Consider the following 17,617-nt stretch of genomic DNA (forward strand, 5'->3'; position numbering starts at 1 on the left):
CACACTCTGCTCATCTTGAAACCATTGTCAATGGAAATAGCTATTTCATTATGACATTATTAGCCTGTTTCCTGTCAGAAAACAATAGCTGTTAAGTTTGACTATTCTTCTCCTCTTAGGGAATGGCAATGCTCTGTGAAACGATAGAAGAATGTTGGGATCATGATGCAGAAGCCAGGTTATCAGCTGGATGTGTAGGTGAAAGAATTACTCAGATGCAAAGACTAACAAATATCATTACTACAGAGGACATTGTAACAGTGGTCACAATGGTGACAAATGTTGACTTTCCTCCCAAAGAATCTAGTCTATGATGGTGGCACCGTCTGTACACACTGAGGACTGGGACTCTGAACTGGAGCTGCTAAGCTAAGGAAAGTGCTTAGTTGATTTTCTGTGTGAAATGAGTAGGATGCCTCCAGGACATGTACGCAAGCAGCCCCTTGTGGAAAGCATGGATCTGGGAGATGGATCTGGGAAACTTACTGCATCGTCTGCAGCACAGATATGAAGAGGAGTCTAAGGGAAAAGCTGCAAACTGTAAAGAACTTCTGAAAATGTACTCGAAGAATGTGGCCCTCTCCAAATCAAGGATCTTTTGGACCTGGCTAATCAAGTATTTGAAAACTGACATCAGATTTCTTAATGTCTGTCAGAAGACACTAATTCCTTAAATGAACTACTGCTATTTTTTTTAAATCAAAAACTTTTCATTTCAGATTTTAAAAAGGGTAACTTTTTATTGCATTTGCTGTTGTTTCTATAAATGACTATTGTAATGCCAACATGACACAGCTTGTGAATGTGTAGTGTGCTGCTGTTCTGTGTACATAGTCATCAAAGTGGGGTACAGTAAAGAGGCTTCCAAGCATTACTTTAACCTCCCTCAACAAGGTATACCTCAGTTCCACGGTTGCTAAATTATAAAATTGAAAACACTAACAGAATTTGAATAAATCAGTCCATGTTTTATAACAAGGTATTACAAATTCACTGTGTTATTTAAGAAAAAATGGTAAGCTATGCTTAGTGCCAATAGTAAGTGGCTATTTGTAAAGCAGTGTTTTAGCTTTTCTTCTACTGGCTTGTAATTTAGGGAAAACAAAGTGCTGTCTTTGAAATGGAAAAGAATATGGTGTCACCCTACCCCCCATACTTATATCAAGGTCCCAAAATATTGCATACTTAAGTAGTACTTTTTTCTTTAAGGTGTGCTGTGTTTGGGAAATATTTGAAAACATAAAGCATGATTTAAAATTTTTTAAGTGAGCTGTGACACTGGAAAGCTCTTCATTTTTCTTTTAAAATAGATTTTTTTTTCCTATTTATATATATAAAATGACGGTGTATTTCTTCTTTTCACCAAACAGTGTGTGGGATATTCTTATCACTGTTTTATGATCACCTCAGGAAGTGTCATTACTCAGAATTCTTCACTCTGCTTCTAGACTTGTAACTTTATCACTGTACTGCGTGGTGCCATCTTGTCAGAGTAATATTTGATGTCTGTGATATGGAGAGAATTAGCTTAGGATAAAGGTAGTGACCTTTAAGAACAGATTTCAGATATTACTGCTTTAAGACAAATCAGGGATAACAAGTTGAACTTATAATATGCAATGACATTAAGAGGTAACCAGTGCTGGTCTAAGGAACACAACCCAGCTTCCTCCCCAAATTACTTTTACAGCTAATTTTAGATAGTTCATGCCTTATCCTTACGAAGAAAGTGGAATTGATGGCATGTAGGTACCAGAGTGCTTTAAAAAACATTATTACATTAGAATATAATTGGATCTTTCCTAAAGCTTGCACGGGCCCAAGTAAAAAATTAATTCCCTGAATTTTAAATTACCAACAAATAGCCAGTATTATGTTATATACATTTTTGTTGAGTCACTTTAACATCCATACATTAACTTTATAAACTTCTACGTTACTATCAGGAGCTCACTGTGAATGCATTATCTTCAGATGGTTAAGACATCAGACACTACATTTTACATATAATGTGCACTAATCTCTGGGGAGAATAATTACAAACAATACATAGGTCAACAGACTTTAAGTGGGGAGGATAATAGCATTCTTGTTTGTATGCCACACACCATAGAGAACTGTGCGTTGTCTCTGTACCCAAGGTCTCACTGTATTCGTAAGGTTGCCAAGTTCAGTGTTCATTGTTTTGATTTCTACATATTTGGCCCCTCAAACTCTTGATATAGGTTTGCTTGCACTTGTAAGCTAATCAAGGAAAACCATAAGAAAATATGCATATAAGGAAATTATTCCTCTCCATAAGCAAACTACTACTGGTTTTAAACATTCAACCTCCTTTAAAAGCTGATAAATGAGGGATAATACGACTGTTCGGCTTAAGAAAGCACTACAGATAAATTTTACCAAGACTGGTTCATGATATAAGATGCTTTGTCTTTATGCTAAAATTTTTTTTTAAGGAAATCTTGGGTATTGTATGTAAATCTAGCTTATCAATTTTAAAACTTGTATTCTCTTAAGAACTACATTAACAGAAAGCCTTTTTTATAAGCAGTAACGTTAAGAATGTTCCAGTGACTACCTGCCCTTATACCTAGTCTTGTTAAAACTTTCTTTTGCAGGGCATTTTAGTGTTTGGTTTACAGTAAGTGCAGAATGGGCAGATAAAAAGATTGAGTTAGGGACATTGAAAAAGAAAGATCAAAGAATGAAAACTTTTTTTTAGGGAGATGGCAAACTTGGACCCCTGTATATCTTCATGTGTATGGTGCTCACGATGTCTTGTACTTTGCCTTTCTGATACCCACCAGAACTGCTGCTCTTACTCTACCTTGCCCAAATCTCCCATGTGAGAAATGCTTTATGATCAACTGCCATAGGACTGACTGATGGAGTAACCAGTGTTTGAATTTATTTGAAGTCTATCTATGCCCTGCACAGATCTTGTATGTATTTTAGATGCTAGGAGTTTTAGCATGTGATTTGTGACTCTTGTTTGGATGTTTATTACAGGTACCTTGTGAATTCCAGAACAGAGACTGTGCCTCACAATTATTGGTCCCATGAACTTGCACTATCTTTCATGGTAATATTCTAAAAATATAACCAGGAAAAACAAAAAACAAACACCTTTGGACTTAAAGACAGAATTATGTATCACACACAATTATGAAAACATCGCTTCTGACCCTTTTTCTTATCCTTAATAATTAAGTCACATTTAAGTAAAATTCAAATGGTTGGGAAAAACAAAACAAAACAAAACAAAACCAAACTCCTCACCAGATAGATGGTAGTTTAGTGGAATAGAATGATTACTGTTTTTTAAAAAAAAATGCTTCATCAGATATTTTCCAGTTTCTCTTTTTTACTTTTTTGAAAAATTACTTTTTAGGAAGATTTGGTATAATGTGCATAAAATTATTTACAATTTATGGACAAAGATACAAGTAGCATCTTGATTAAACATCATTTACCTCAGATATTCAACCAGCAGTACGTTTTTTATGCAGTCTCAACCCGTATCTCCCTATTTGTTACCTCTCAAAATATTGGTAAACAATTATTTTAGCTTTACTCTGTATTTCTTGTCAGTGTTTTGGGCACAGGTTGTTGTACTACTGTCATATTGTACTTGCTATTTTTTTTTTCTGCAAGTATTTAACAGAAAGCTAAAAATGAAAAAAATCCCCATAAAATCCCACCTTGAATAAGTGATTGTTAAATATTGTACAAATAAAATGTATGCTATCCCCATTCCATCCCCATGTTAAATAAAAAATGAATATGGTATTATTTGCACATGCAGTTTTTCTTTAGCTATGAATTTATGTTGTTAAAGAGGGTAATGAGAGCTTTCCAACTTATGGTCAGGCTTCGGTCTTGAGGTTTTCAAGGGTCATAAGATCAAGGAGGTTGTGAATTAGGGACTTTTCCTTACACCGTTGCTTGATCAGACTGTATTTCTACCCAAGTGTCTATGTTGGCCCTTCTTGCCCATGACCATAGGCTTATTCTTAGTCACACATGCATCAGATTATGTGCTCTCAGGGTTAACAGTGAAGGCAACAAGAACCTGCACTGTTAAGTCACTCACAGCAAAAGGCACACCATGGTAGAAAGTACCTCACTGGAGTAGAAACACCACTGCAGAGTCTGTGATGGATGTCTAAATCTTTAGGGCAGTGGATACCATGTCCTTACATTATAAGACGTTACCTAATGTATGGAAGTTTGGACAATGGATTTTAATTTTTCAGACACGTGTCTGCATAAAATCAGATGCCTTTTAAACAAGATCCATGTTTCACTAGGCCACATGGAGGAAGGCTACATGGAAAGTCCTTTTTGTTTGTTCTTCCATCTCTTGGCCCAGTGGAGTCTTGAGCAGAGTGAATGAATGAATTCTCTTCATTGCAGAGAATCTTCAAGTCAGACTTTGTGTTCACAATCATTCGTCCCCCTCCGCTCCTGTAGTTGAGATAGCTTGGGCTAGTTTGGAAATGTTTTTTAGGCTCCTAAAAGTATATACCTTTCTTGCTTCTACTCTTGTGGAATCACATGTTAAAGCCAGACACTTCAATATCAAACGTTCTTGTGATTTGTGTTTTAGAATCTAATTTTTCTCACTTTAGAATTATCTAATAATGTATTTTGAACAACTTGTAAGGTGGAAGTAGTTTAAAAATTGGACATATATGTTTATACTTGTATGACCTTGATATTACAGCTTCATTTTTATCATGACTAAAAGAAAGACACAGAAAGCTAAGCATGTTTTACTGTGAAAGGGAAAGGCTGTGAATGAAGAAAGTTTTAACTATGAGGTACTACATTAATGCACAGAAAATTTATATTTAAGATTTCTTAAAAGTCAAATTATTCCTTACAGTATCCTGTAAAAATAGTAAAACATTTGTTGCTAAGCTTTAGTTTTTAACACTGGCTTTAATGTCAGTCAAACCAAGCTGCATTCAAGGTCACATCAGTCATTCCCATACTGTGATCCTGACACTGGTGTTAGTTTTCTGATCTGTAAATAAGAGCATTTAATTCTGCAGATACTTTACAAACTGCACATACAAAGGATTATGTATTTTATAAAATCTTACTACAACTAAATATGCAATCAAATATTCTTGAACAAAGGATCTCTGAGATTAAATTCCATTTTAACCTGTGAGTTTTGCCTATGAGCTTAGGAGGTGGACGCTGACCAACATAGCATGTTAAGAGAATTCCTTTTTTTGAAGCCAACAGCCAACACTGTGGAATACGTATTAGTTGTGGAAGTAGATGCCCAGGAATCCTTTAAGGTACCTGTTAGATGGCAATTTTGATCCCTTCTGAACATATACAAAGAATGTACATGGAAAAAAAAATCCTACAATTGTGGTGAGATATGCAGAGAAGAAAATGATGAGTTGTTTGGACTCTTTCCACACAAGTTCTTCAGCCCAAATGGGCCAGTTTACTAAACTAGAACACTGGGGGATCTGTAGAAGATCCAAAATTGGAGGATCCTATAGGAACCAATTCAGGAAAATCAACCCAACTCCAATATCCACAGGCGCCTAATCTAGCCGGAATATTCCTCATGTAATTTCTGTTCGTATTTCTCTCCTGACTGCTTAGGATTATGATCTGTAAACTAAATGCTTTGTTGGAATTAACCTTTCTAATGGACCACATACACTTTAAAAGAGTATCAAATCATTTTATGGACCATGCGTAAAATAAGCACATTTTATTCTTATGAACTGCTACTTGTGTGGTGCAATTTAAATTAATGAAACTGTGTCCATGCGTGGTCATTATTCAAAACATACTAAGTGCAAATTTCCCATAAACTATTTATAAACAAAGCAATGTAGTAGCGTATCTTATTAAATAAAGAACAGTACTTTAAGGTCTTCACAGAAATGTACTTAAAATCTTCACAGCCAGCTTAGTGAGGATGTTGCCCACTGCCTAACATCTGTAGGGCAGTTGGAGTATTTCTGTAGAGCATTCATAATTTGAGTATTATCCAAAAGTAGTTTCACTAGCTGGTATTCTCTCTGAGAATTTACTGAAGTTCTTTCCACGGGTTTTATTAATTCCAACTGTTGTAAGTGCTCAAATGCCTGCAAGAGAAAAGACAAAGCTTAGATGTAAGGGGACACGTGTTAAACCCAGAGGATAGTTATTGCTGTGAAACAGTGGCAGGTGGAAAAGAGGGAGGAGAAATCAGCACATCTGAACTGCCTTTTTCCTAAGTACTCTCTCTACCATTCACACTTGAATTTATGTTCAGATCTTTTCTTCATTCGCCCATCCATTAAGGTTTTGAAGACAGGCTTTCCTTGTATAGTCCTGGCTGTCCTGGATTTTGCTTTATAGACCAGGCCTCCAACTCAGAGATCCACTTGCTTCTGCCTCTGAAGTGCTGGGATTAAAACTGTGTGTCACCAGGGCAGATCTGACGCTAAAATCTCTTTCCTAATAAACTCCAACTTTGCTCATGACACACAGAGGAAAAAAGGAATAGAATGGAAAGGTCACCAATAGAGTTAACAATCATCCTTAGGAATGGGAATTGAGCTCAGCAGGATAAAGTGCTTACCTTGCACCACTAAACAGAATAGCCCTACCCCACCCTCAGACACAAGTTTATCAAACCCATAAGAACTGTACATTTGGAGAACATGTTTTGATATATGTCCCCATAATGCTCAATGTAAATCAGGCAAATATTAATTTTACCTGAACCTTAATCATGAGGTTTTGTTTCTAGGCAGACTGTATATCATAGATTCCTTTTGGACTTTTCCAATGGTGGGTGATTAGTACTGTACCTAAATCTTACTTATGCTCAGCATGGATTCCACCTGAGCTTTGTAGCTCCAGTCCTTTGTCTATTAGTTTGATCTTAAAACCTTAATCTGATAAGACTTTGGAATGAGATGGTACAGCTAGATATCCCAATAGAACAGTGTGCTGCCTAGATATCAGTAAAGCAGATGGGAACTAATAGAGACAACTGGAACATGTGCAGAATGAGAGACCTTCAAACACTTAGTCCTAAATGGAAGTTTTTCATCAGAGCCTTCCACTTCAAGGATCAAGGAAACTCTGTGAAAAAGGAGGCAAAACCACTGTCCAAACCAGATGGGGTCTCAAGTGTTGAGATGGGGAATTGTGAAAAAGGAGGCAAAACCACTGTCCAAACCAGATGGGGTCTCAAGTGTTGAGATGGGGAATTGTGAAAAAGGAGGCAAAACCACTGTCCAAACCAGATGGGGTCTCAAGTGTTGAGATGGGGAATTGTGAAAAAGGAGGCAAAACCACTGTCCAAACCAGATGGGGTCTCAAGTGTTGAGATGGGGAATTGTGAAAAAGGAGGCAAAACCACTGTCCAAACCAGATGGGGTCTCAAGTGTTGAGATGGGGAATTGTGAAAAAGGAGGCAAAACCACTGTCCAAACCAGATGGGGTCTCAAGTGTTGAGATGGGGAATTGTGAAAAAGGAGGCAAAACCACTGTCCAAACCAGATGGGGTCTCAAGTGTTGAGATGGGGAATTGTGAAAAAGGAGGCAAAACCACTGTCCAAACCAGATGGGGTCTCAAGTGTTGAGATGGGGAATTGTGAAAAAGGAGGCAAAACCACTGTCCAAACCAGATGGGGTCTCAAGTGTTGAGATGGGGAATTGTGAAAAAGGAGGCAAAACCACTGTCCAAACCAGATGGGGTCTCAAGTGTTGAGATGGGGAATTGTGAAAAAGGAGGCAAAACCACTGTCCAAACCAGATGGGGTCTCAAGTGTTGAGATGGGGAATTAGACTCCCTTGCTCTAACCAAGAAGCTACCTCCAATTACAATTGTTTGCAAAGGAGAAAATAGTTCTCCAATCTCTCTGGGTATACAAACTATACTTAAGGATATGGACCATAAGGATTAAGGATAGCCAATACAAAATAAACCCAAAAGATTTAGTGTGTGTGTGTGTGTGTATGTGTAGGGGTCAGTTTCATATGGCTTTGTTTCAGCATTTTCTCCCGTACCGTTCTCTTCTCTAGCTTATGTATTCTGGCTTCCAATTTTGTATTCACGGGTTCTTTTTGTGTGCCTGTGTGAATGCTTTCTACCGATGCTCTTTCTTTCTCTTTCTGCTGTTAGTTTGCTGTTTTATTCTTGCTTTTCTTTTCTATTTGCCTGTCTTTTTGTGAGAGAGAGAGAGAGAGAGAGGAAAAAAGAGGGGCTCGTGGGTGAGAAGAATCTGAAAGAAGGGAATCCATGACTGATAGATGCATGAAAATAACTACTTTCAATAAAAAATTAAATAAAATTTTAAAAAGATAAAAGTTAACAGCTATAGTACAAGAGGTAAGAAAGACCCTAGAGTACAAAAAGCCTACTGGGCTCATCATGTAAGCAAAGGACCTTGTAAGATTGCAAAGACCAGGGGGTGGGACAGGGGACCATGTTTGTTTAACCCCCAGTCTTCTTAGCACCTTAATGGAGCTCTTCATTGTTTGGTTCCTCTTACTCTACAACTCATGCATCACTTAATAATTGTTTAAGAATGTTAATAAGACAAGAAGGAAAAACTATACTCTGATGAAATATTAGAATCGGGACACACTGAAGTAGATTCTTGAGCATTCTCACAGTTCCCTGTGAAAAGTATCACTGGGACATATTCTGTTTATCATAAAAATTCTTACTGGGAGGAAAAAACCTTGAATAATGAGAAAATATTAAATTCTTCAGGTGTAGCTTAACAACACTGAAAACATATTTCCAAGATGCATTAAAATGTACAAAGAGCATCTACAAATTATTCCCAGACACGTGCAGATGCCCTTTCCAAAACTGCAACAATGAGAAGGATCTACCCTCAGGATGCTAGGACTGCTGTGGCCTGAATACAAGACTCTGCTCACTTTTTAACAACTGCTACAGAAAATGAAGTTCTAGCTGTGCTGTACAAGGAATACCCAAGGCCCAAGCTTGTATTGCTTTACAAGAAAAAAAAAAAAGGCCTTTGCTTCCATATGGTCCCCAGAACCACACTGTGCCAACAACACTGGACAAACAGGACCTCGAAATGTGTCCTGTTTAATTTAATTTCCATTAAATAAATATAAGCTTAAAGTGCTTAGACTAAATTACTTAGAAAAATGAATATAGTTGGTATAATTTTAAAATATAAATCAGTCTTTTTAGCTACATATTAAATGAGTTTAAAAGAATGAATTTCTAATGTACATTTACTAAAATGGAATCTGCTGTAACTTTTTATAAATATACCAAATTTTAAAGACACAAAGGAAAATAGTTCAGGAAATACTTTTATCATAAATTTGAAAATATTTTTCATCAATTGGGTTATACTGTTACAATTTTTTGACCTTTATTTCCTATGCCTATAGAAAATGTAAAATTATATGAGATTTACATTTTCTTTGTAGTGAAGGAGTATATTTTAGGATGTCATTTTAAAGTTGTAAACTGACATCTTACCCTAAATAATAAACTTGACATCTTGTAACTGCCAACTTGTGGACTGCAGAGGGTTAGTTCCTTTTCAGTGGGCAAGTGCTAAGAACAGACAGCAGAGGGCAATATATCTTCACAAACTGTAAAACGGGCTAGCTACAGAATTATTGAAGCAGTTCATTTTATAACATTTTGCTGAAAAAATTCCTATAATAAAATACTCAAGGGTTCAAAGAGTTTTGAAGCAAGTTAAAAAAAAAAAAAAAAAATCGCTGGATCTGATGAAAAATACAACCAAATCAAACCATACCTTCATGACCACAGGTTTCTCAAAGTTATAAACAGAATGGGCCTTTCTTTGAATGAATTTCTGAAATTCTGCAGAGTAAGCAATGAGAACATTAGTACTTTCAAATAAGAAAAAGGCAAGAAACCAACAAGAAAATGATGCACTTCATCTTACCATTATACACCATTTGAAAATTAAAGGGCTCCTCTTCATATATGTCATTTAAATGTTTCATTGCTATTATAAGACAGATTTCCAAGACTGACAGACCTAGAATTAAAGGGAGATGGACTCCTGAGTTTCAGCCAAGGGTTCATACCACTAAACAAACTGTTATCTAGAAAATAACGCAAGGTTTTGAAGGGTAGAGGTCAGCATTTCTCTATTTTTAAAGGTATTCCAACAACTATTATCTATAAAAACACGAGTCATTTAACTTGTTAGACTTTAAGGCCTTTTTGCTAGGGGTGGGATGATCTACAACATAAGGATTTTTTTTTCTAAACTTCAAGGAATGTGCTATAAGTAGAAAAGATTTGATACCACAACAAACAGCAAATATTGTGAATATCATGTAATTTCAAGTATCATAGGCCTTTGGGAAGCATTTATGCAGAGAATTTCTGGAAAACAGATCTAAAATATATCTTATATTTCAAAAGAGATAGTGAATGCAAATGAGCAAGTGTCAACAAATATAATAGCACTTAGGGTAAGCAAGGAGAACATCAACAATAGTCCTACCTGGACTCCCCATGTGGTATGGGATGCAGAACACAAAGAGTGATAATATACTTATTACAGTATCAATTAAAAGTTGTATATAAAAAGCATTCTGTATACAGAGCACCATGCTCAACACTCATTATCTCAGAAAACATCTAAATCTGAACTTTTAAAATCAAAACATCAAAAGAAAGATTAGCAATGCAGTTTCTCACCATGTACAATATTCGCCTTAGAATCCAAGCTACACATATGCTGTGCCTCCATCAGATCTGCTGAAGTCATAAATGGGTGTGATACGGTTACTCGATTTAAAGCAAGCATCTAAAGAAAGGTGTATTTTAAAAAGTACTTATTTACTTGAATATTCTGGAGATATTTTAGAACAATCTTATTTAATGTCTTATAGTTTATTCTTGTAAGATAGAAACTAGGTAAATAACCTTAAACTTTGCTCCATGAAAATGTAGCAATGACTTAGTTCAGATGCTGTTTTCTCTACTACTTTGCATTGGAATCAAATTTATTACTCTCCAAAAGAAAAAACATTTTTAAAAAGTCTAATAAGAAAAAAACTGAAAGAATACTAATCAAATATCACACACCTTAAAAGAATAGCTATGTTTTATACAGATTTTTACAAACATGTAAAGGTAAGTTCAGTTTAGAAGTTACTAATTTTGAAAACAATTATAAACTTAGACAATTATCCTCTTCATTTAGTTCTCTTTAGGCAAACATCACCTTCTAGTACTAAGTTTACCCTCAATTAACGATTTGTATTTGGAATACAAGAATTTAGAATTTGTAGGTGTAGTAGATGTATTATGTAGCAATATATAGATAGATAGATGTAGCAAACATACAGCTTCAGGTTAAATGGGGACTTCAGATACTTTACAGTTAATGACAAGAGGTTGGGAATCCCTGAAGTTCACTCTTCTACAAGTTAAAACTCAGACCATTTGTGGCTCTTTTGTTTTCTATTTTTTTCCATTTATTGTAAGGTATTTCTTACATTAAAAAAAACAAAACAAAACAGAATTATATATAATATTCCACGTTTATATTTTTAAAATATACCTGTTACAGAGTTGTGCACAGTGGCCTTGAGTGTACTGCACCTTTTGCCACATAAAATAGTCAATATCTTTATATTAATATATTCTTATAAACTATAAACTCTATACTGCAGGTATTAATAGATAACACAATTTAATTTCTAAGCGTTCTATAACCAATGCAATCTAGTTTTAGAACTTATCTTCAAATGAAAATGAGAATTAATCCACATTTAGATTTCAATTCTAGTTCATTCATTTTCTATTATACTCCTTTGTAATTACTCACATTTCCTCACTTCCTGTTGATAAACACATGCCATTTTTTATTTTTTGTAATGATAAAAAAAGACTGCAGTAAAAAAAAAAAATGTTGTTTATGCATCTTTATTTGTGGATGGATACATAAAGATTCTTAATCCATAACTTCACTATAGCCAAGTTGCTAAAAATGACAGTATACTTTTGATGGGTAGAAGGGAATTAAACTAATGAGATAGGAAGTTTATTTAGAGAAAGACAGCATTCCTTAGTAAAAGCCGATGTGGGGAATAAGAATCAGTAAAGATACCATGGTAGAAAATTATGAGACATGCCATTAGATTGATTAAAACAGACTAAATGGAGATCCAGCTTTGCCATTTACCTGCTGTGAAAGAAGGGGAAGAAGGAGAAAGAAGAAGGGGAAAGGGAAGAAGGAAAGGGGAAAGGAAAGGGGGAAGGGGAAAAGAGGGGAAAAGAGGGAAAAAAGGGAAAAAGGGGAAAAGAAGGGGGAAAAGGGGGAAAAGGAGGAGAAAGGAGGAAAGGTGGAAAGGGGGAAAGGGAAAGAAAAGAGAAAAGGAAAAGAAAGGGAAGGAAAAGAAGAAAAAAGAAAAGACTACAAAGGGACCAAGAAGACACACCTCCTTCCTAGAAGACAATCTGAGTGTGTCCACAGAAAATCCTAAAGAATCTAATTTTACAAGTCTGAGAGTTCAGCAAAACTGAATGAAGAACATAAAATTAACATACAAAAAAGCCCAATCACATTTTTATGCAGTAACAATAAAAATCCTAATCATAAAGCAACTGCTTTAAAGGAAAGTGAGATGCTTAAGAATGATACAGTTAAAGTACTGCTCTGGATCTCTGCTGGAGAACTACAGAGTATCAATGAAAATAACCAAACAAGAACTCTACAAGTAAGCTGTGCATTATCTTCAAATACCAGCATAATTAATGTAGGACATAAGACATTTCTCCTCAAATGCATCTATAAGATTCAAAGTTTTATATCAAGATATAAGTAGTACTCTTGAGTTACATACTATTGGTGGGAATGCTGAAATAGTCTAGCTAGTATTGAAAACTGTTTGAAGGCACTTCAAAATGTTAATACAGATTATTAATGAATGTATCAAAACATAAGATAGTCCATTAATATGTATAGTTTTTATATGCAAAATAGGCATAATACGTATGTACTTATACATAAAAAAATCATCCATAATATGTATAAGTTATTTTCATAGATTAGGTAAAAGTACAAACCAATAGCATGTGTAATGACTGCAAGTTTTTGTTGACACTGAAATGTTTCTGTAGGACTTCAAGCACAGTTGAATCTTCAGAGAGACACTAAAAAACAAAAACAACAAAATCAACGAAAACATAGCTTGATCCCAAATTCCCAATCTATAATGGGGAAACTATATAGTCAAAACTAGTGAGATGGATGAAAAGAATGTAGCACAAATCACAACAGAGAATAAGAGTTCTAATATTTGAGAAAACAGTGGAGTTACAAGAATATAGTGGGGAAATTATGAAGAGCTATAAGAACATGAGCTGAAACAAGATCATGTCACAGTGACAACAAAACGGTGTCATCATATACCTTAAGCACAGCTATCTGCAAAGGGATTGAAAAGGAAGAAAAAAGAAAGCCCAACTAGAGGCCATTACAACTGTGGAGAGAATTCAGACATTCACAGAAGACTTGCCTGATGAAGCCTTCATTGAAAAGGAAACAACAACTGAGAATGATGAACTATGGGGGTGGGCAGAGTATCTGTGCAGAGTAAGCTGTGGTCAAGAAGTTATAGAGTGGTAGACAGAAAAAGGAGCAGTGAAAAATGACACACTAAAGCCTGTAAGAATGTACAAGATACCACAACAATCTAGAAAACAAGCTGTATACATTAAACATTCCTCACAATAAAGCAGCTTAAGGGAGTGTTTATTTTGGTCCTACTTTTGAAGGGTACAATCCAGCATGGAGGGGAAGGTACCATTACAGGAGCTTAAGGCAGCATGTGCCAGTGTATATGCACTGTCAGGAAGGAGGCAAAAATGAATGCTAGTTCTTAGCTCATGTTTTCCTTTCCATTCAGTATGGAACTCTAGCACATTGGAATGGTGACACCCACATTTAGGATAGGTCTTCTCTCTGTAGTTAATTTTTTTCTGGAAATACATGCATGCAGAAATGTGTTTCCATGGCCATCTAAACTAGTCACAATGACATGAAGATTAATCATCACACAAGCGAAGAAGCTTCAAGAGGGAAGAGATAATCAACGATATAATACAAAGTAATTTTTAAAACTTTACAAGGTACATTAAGAAAATGCCAATGGATAGAGAGACAATTCTAGAGAAATGGGATTTAATGGAAGGTAAGGAATAGAGATGAAAAGAGTGAATTTAACAAAGTAAGCAAAGATGCATCGGCACTTGGCATAATTTTTCAAAAGTCCTCTGCTGGCTACAAGTCAGAACAAAACCATGATCAGCATGGCAAGCTATGCCCATGGGAGGAGTAGGGCTGCAAATATGAACTAGATTTAAGACTCTCTACAGGAGGAACATGCCTAGAACTGTAAATTAGGCCCAAAACCTATGGCTGGAGCGCTTTACTCTACTATTCTACTACATGGACACTGTATCAAACTGCCCTCTAAATTTGTATCTGGTACAATGCTCAGACCTCTTTTAAAAAGATTATATAGCAGATGGTAGTTAATGGAGAAACTCACAACTGGTCAAAGTGCAGAGTATAAGTGACTGATTAGTATATGGTCAGAAATGGAATATCTATATATTACAACTTTTTCCCAAAGTTCTGAGACCATCTCAGAAGAGGGAAAAAAGATTCTAAGAGCCAAAGGGCAAGGAAGACCAGAGTAGAAATGCTAATTCATTAACTCATGGTAGCTGTGGCTATCTGGACACTATCAAGCCTGTTAGCATTATTCTAGCACAATATGGGAAGGGGTTCATGAGCCCCCAAACATTGGCTGAGGGGCTAGGACATTTGATAGGTTCTAGGAGAGGTAGAGTCAGTTGTTCCTGACAGGCTGGGCAGTCTCCAGCAGATGGCCCCACGACCAAGTCTATACTTAGCACTATTAGGACAGGATAAGTTGTTTTTAAAAAAAAGCAACAACAACAACAAACAAACCAACCCATATAATTGAAGGACATTGTATGGCATGTTAAAAAAATTAAAAGACCATTAAAAATCCCAACAAATATAAAAACTGAACTAAACCTCCATAAACAATGACAAAAAGTCAAAAGCCCCAGAAAACTAAATGTTTTCATCCCTACTGGAGCTATAACACCATGGTTTGCTTCTTTTACCCAAAAAATATCTAAATTTAGGGAATAAGCTTTTATCTCTTGAAATGAAGTTTAACATTTTCAGCAGATTTATTTCCTACTTAAATATTCATTTTCTATTGCTTTTAAAGTGCTGGTTGAAACTACAGGTTTATCTTAAACCTAAGCAAGCAAGTAAACAAACCAACAAAAAGCTCACTACAATGTCAGCACTGGCATAGAGGCTAGCTCCCCAAACCACCTTCACCACAAACTCACTCAATAAGGGACAAGGACTCTGGCCATGTTACTGACAGACTTTCTAAGTATATTTTACAAAAATACCTATCCATGCAAAGCAACTCAAGATGATTGTCTAAAGAGAAGAAAATAAGAGCTCTAAACCCTAATAGTGATAGCTCTCCTTTGGTCAGTAAAGCTACAAGACTGCCACAATGAAAGAGATCATCCCCTACCATGTACCATTTAAGTTTGGGGGCTATAAATTCTGGAAAAACAACAAGAAAACTGAAAGCAGGTTGTCGGCAAATCACAGCTGATGTAACGAGGAAAACTGCAGCTAGGTCATTATTACACCTAATTATTAAGGGAATAACAAATAAAAACCCATTTATGTACCACATAATTGTCACTATTTTATTCGCTTTAATTTTCATTTGTGGTTGCACCTCACAATGCAGGGCCCATGGGTTTAAAAAATACATATATAGTTATAGACACTCACAATATAACAGATGGATGATGGCCTTGGCTGTAAAGTCACCAGAGGAAAAGAGAGAAAATAGGCATGGAAATAATAATATCAACAGGAAAACTGATATTTAAATGCAAAGGAACAACTGCATTCAAATTTCTCAAAAACATGACAGAGTTTTTAATGAGCTCAGGGGATATAGAAAGGGAATGAAAGCCTGTTAGGCACTGAGAAGTAAAGCAAGCAGCCAGGGACCTAGATGTTAAATTCCAGACAATAGTAAGAAAAAGAACAATGTGAAGTGCCAACTACAAGGAACATGCCCCATAGAGATCTTGCATCAGACACGGTTTTAATACGAGAAAACTTGTTTAGTTAGCAATCTTCTGAGTCCTATGAAAGATTAGTCTGATGGAAGACCCAAACTAATTACTCTTAAAATTAAGATATTATACATCTTAATATAAACATATAGTGGTTGTGATGGATAATATTGACTGTTGACTTGTTAATGAGAAATTATCAGGATTAGGAGAGCCTGTGGCACATTCCTGTAAAGGATTATCTAGATTAGTTTAATGAGGTGGGGCATTAATCACCAAGAAACAGAACTGTTTGAAAGGATTAGGAAATGTGGCCTTGTAGGAGGAAGTGTGTCACTGGGAGTGGGCTTTGAGGTTTCACAAGCCCCTGACAGGCTCAGTGTCTTTCCCTTGCCTCTGCTTGTGGATGAGGATGTAGCTCACAGCTACTTCTCTAGCACTATGCATGGCTGTGTCCATGCTCCCTGCTGTAATAATAGAATAAGCCTCTGAAGCACTAATATAGCCTCTAAAGTATGTAATTTACTTTCCTTTAAAAAGTTACCTTTGGTCATGGTATCTCTTCACATCAAAATAACAGTGACTAATACTCTCGACTAACATTCTCGACTGTGGGTAGCACTACATGGGTTGAGATTCTGGGTGAAAAGGAGAAAGAGCTAAATAGGAACATCCATCACTGTCTCCTAACTGCAGATGCTACTGACCAGCTGCTGAAAGCTCTTGGCCTCCATGACTTCTCCACCTCTATATCCTCAAACTCAACTACATAATCTCAAAATAAACTCTTCCTATCGTAAATAGATTTTCCTATGCATTTTTTTACAACAATGATTATTATAGGTGGGGAATTATGAATCAGAACAAAGTTAAAAATAAAAAGAAATTATATCTAAGCACTGAACCTGTGTAAAACAAGATGTAGTTTCCCAAGTAAGGTCTGGCTGTCTGGTTGCCCGGAATACATAAGAGCGGAACCACAGCCTGGACAGTGTCTTAATAAACTAATGCCGAGAGTCACTATCAGCTAACAAACCAAAGCAAAGTTGTTTATAAGAACTGGAAATAAAATAAAAACATATATAGAAATAAATATTAGCTGGGCATAGTGGTGCATGCCTTTAATCCCGGCACTTGGGAGGCAGAGGCAGGTGGATTTCGGAGTTTGAGGCCAGCCTGGTCTACAGAATGAGTTCCAGGACTGCCAGGGATACACAGAGAAACCCTGTCTCAAAAAATCAAAAGAAAGAAAGAAATATGAAATATCAATGCAGTTTCTTTCTAAATTTATAAAATTTATAAAATTTAGACTATGCAAATTCACTAAAAAATTATCTAAAATGTAAACCAGGTATGGATTAAAAACTTCAACTACTGACACCCGAAGTTTTTTGGAAGAGATTGTTTTAGGAGACAGGATATTCTATTGCTTTTAAATAA

At 35.9% G+C, this 17,617-nt stretch overlaps 2 protein-coding genes across 14 annotated transcripts in view; one reads left to right on the forward strand and one right to left on the reverse strand.

Moving 5' to 3' along the window:
• Positions 1–3,790, forward strand: part of Acvr2a (activin receptor IIA) — an 89,156-nt gene extending 85,366 nt beyond the window's left edge. Inside the window, exon 11 of one of the 2 annotated variants that reach the window (NM_007396.4) lies at positions 120–3,790. In NM_007396.4, the coding sequence (NP_031422.3) occupies positions 120–314 (195 nt within the window). In that variant the 3' untranslated portion in view covers positions 315–3,790. The remainder of the gene's footprint in view (positions 1–119) is intronic. The other variant, XM_006497623.4, reaches the window with a different exon arrangement.
• Orc4 (origin recognition complex, subunit 4) overlaps positions 3,350–17,617 on the reverse strand; it is a 50,079-nt gene continuing 35,811 nt past the window's right edge. For 3 of the 12 annotated variants that reach the window (NR_149355.1, NR_033442.2, NR_149356.1), the window contains exons 10-14: positions 13,088–13,174; positions 10,712–10,768; positions 9,945–10,040; positions 9,792–9,859; positions 3,351–6,125 (exon numbers count right to left, since the gene is read on the reverse strand). Coding sequence is in view for 6 of the 12 variants with exons in the window: in XM_006498066.4 (XP_006498129.1) it covers positions 5,937–6,125; positions 9,792–9,859; positions 9,945–10,040; positions 10,712–10,820; positions 13,088–13,174 (549 nt within the window). In the remaining 6 variants the exon portion in view is untranslated. Of the gene's footprint in view, positions 6,126–9,791; positions 9,860–9,944; positions 10,041–10,711; positions 10,821–13,087; positions 13,175–17,617 lie in introns of all 12 variants that reach the window. The other 9 variants (XM_006498066.4, XM_006498064.4, NM_001355296.1 and 6 more) reach the window with 6 other exon arrangements.

The sequence above is a fragment of the Mus musculus genome, chromosome 2 (assembly GCF_000001635.26).
Source record: "Mus musculus strain C57BL/6J chromosome 2, GRCm38.p6 C57BL/6J".
In the NCBI taxonomy this organism is placed as follows: Eukaryota; Metazoa; Chordata; class Mammalia; order Rodentia; family Muridae; genus Mus; species Mus musculus.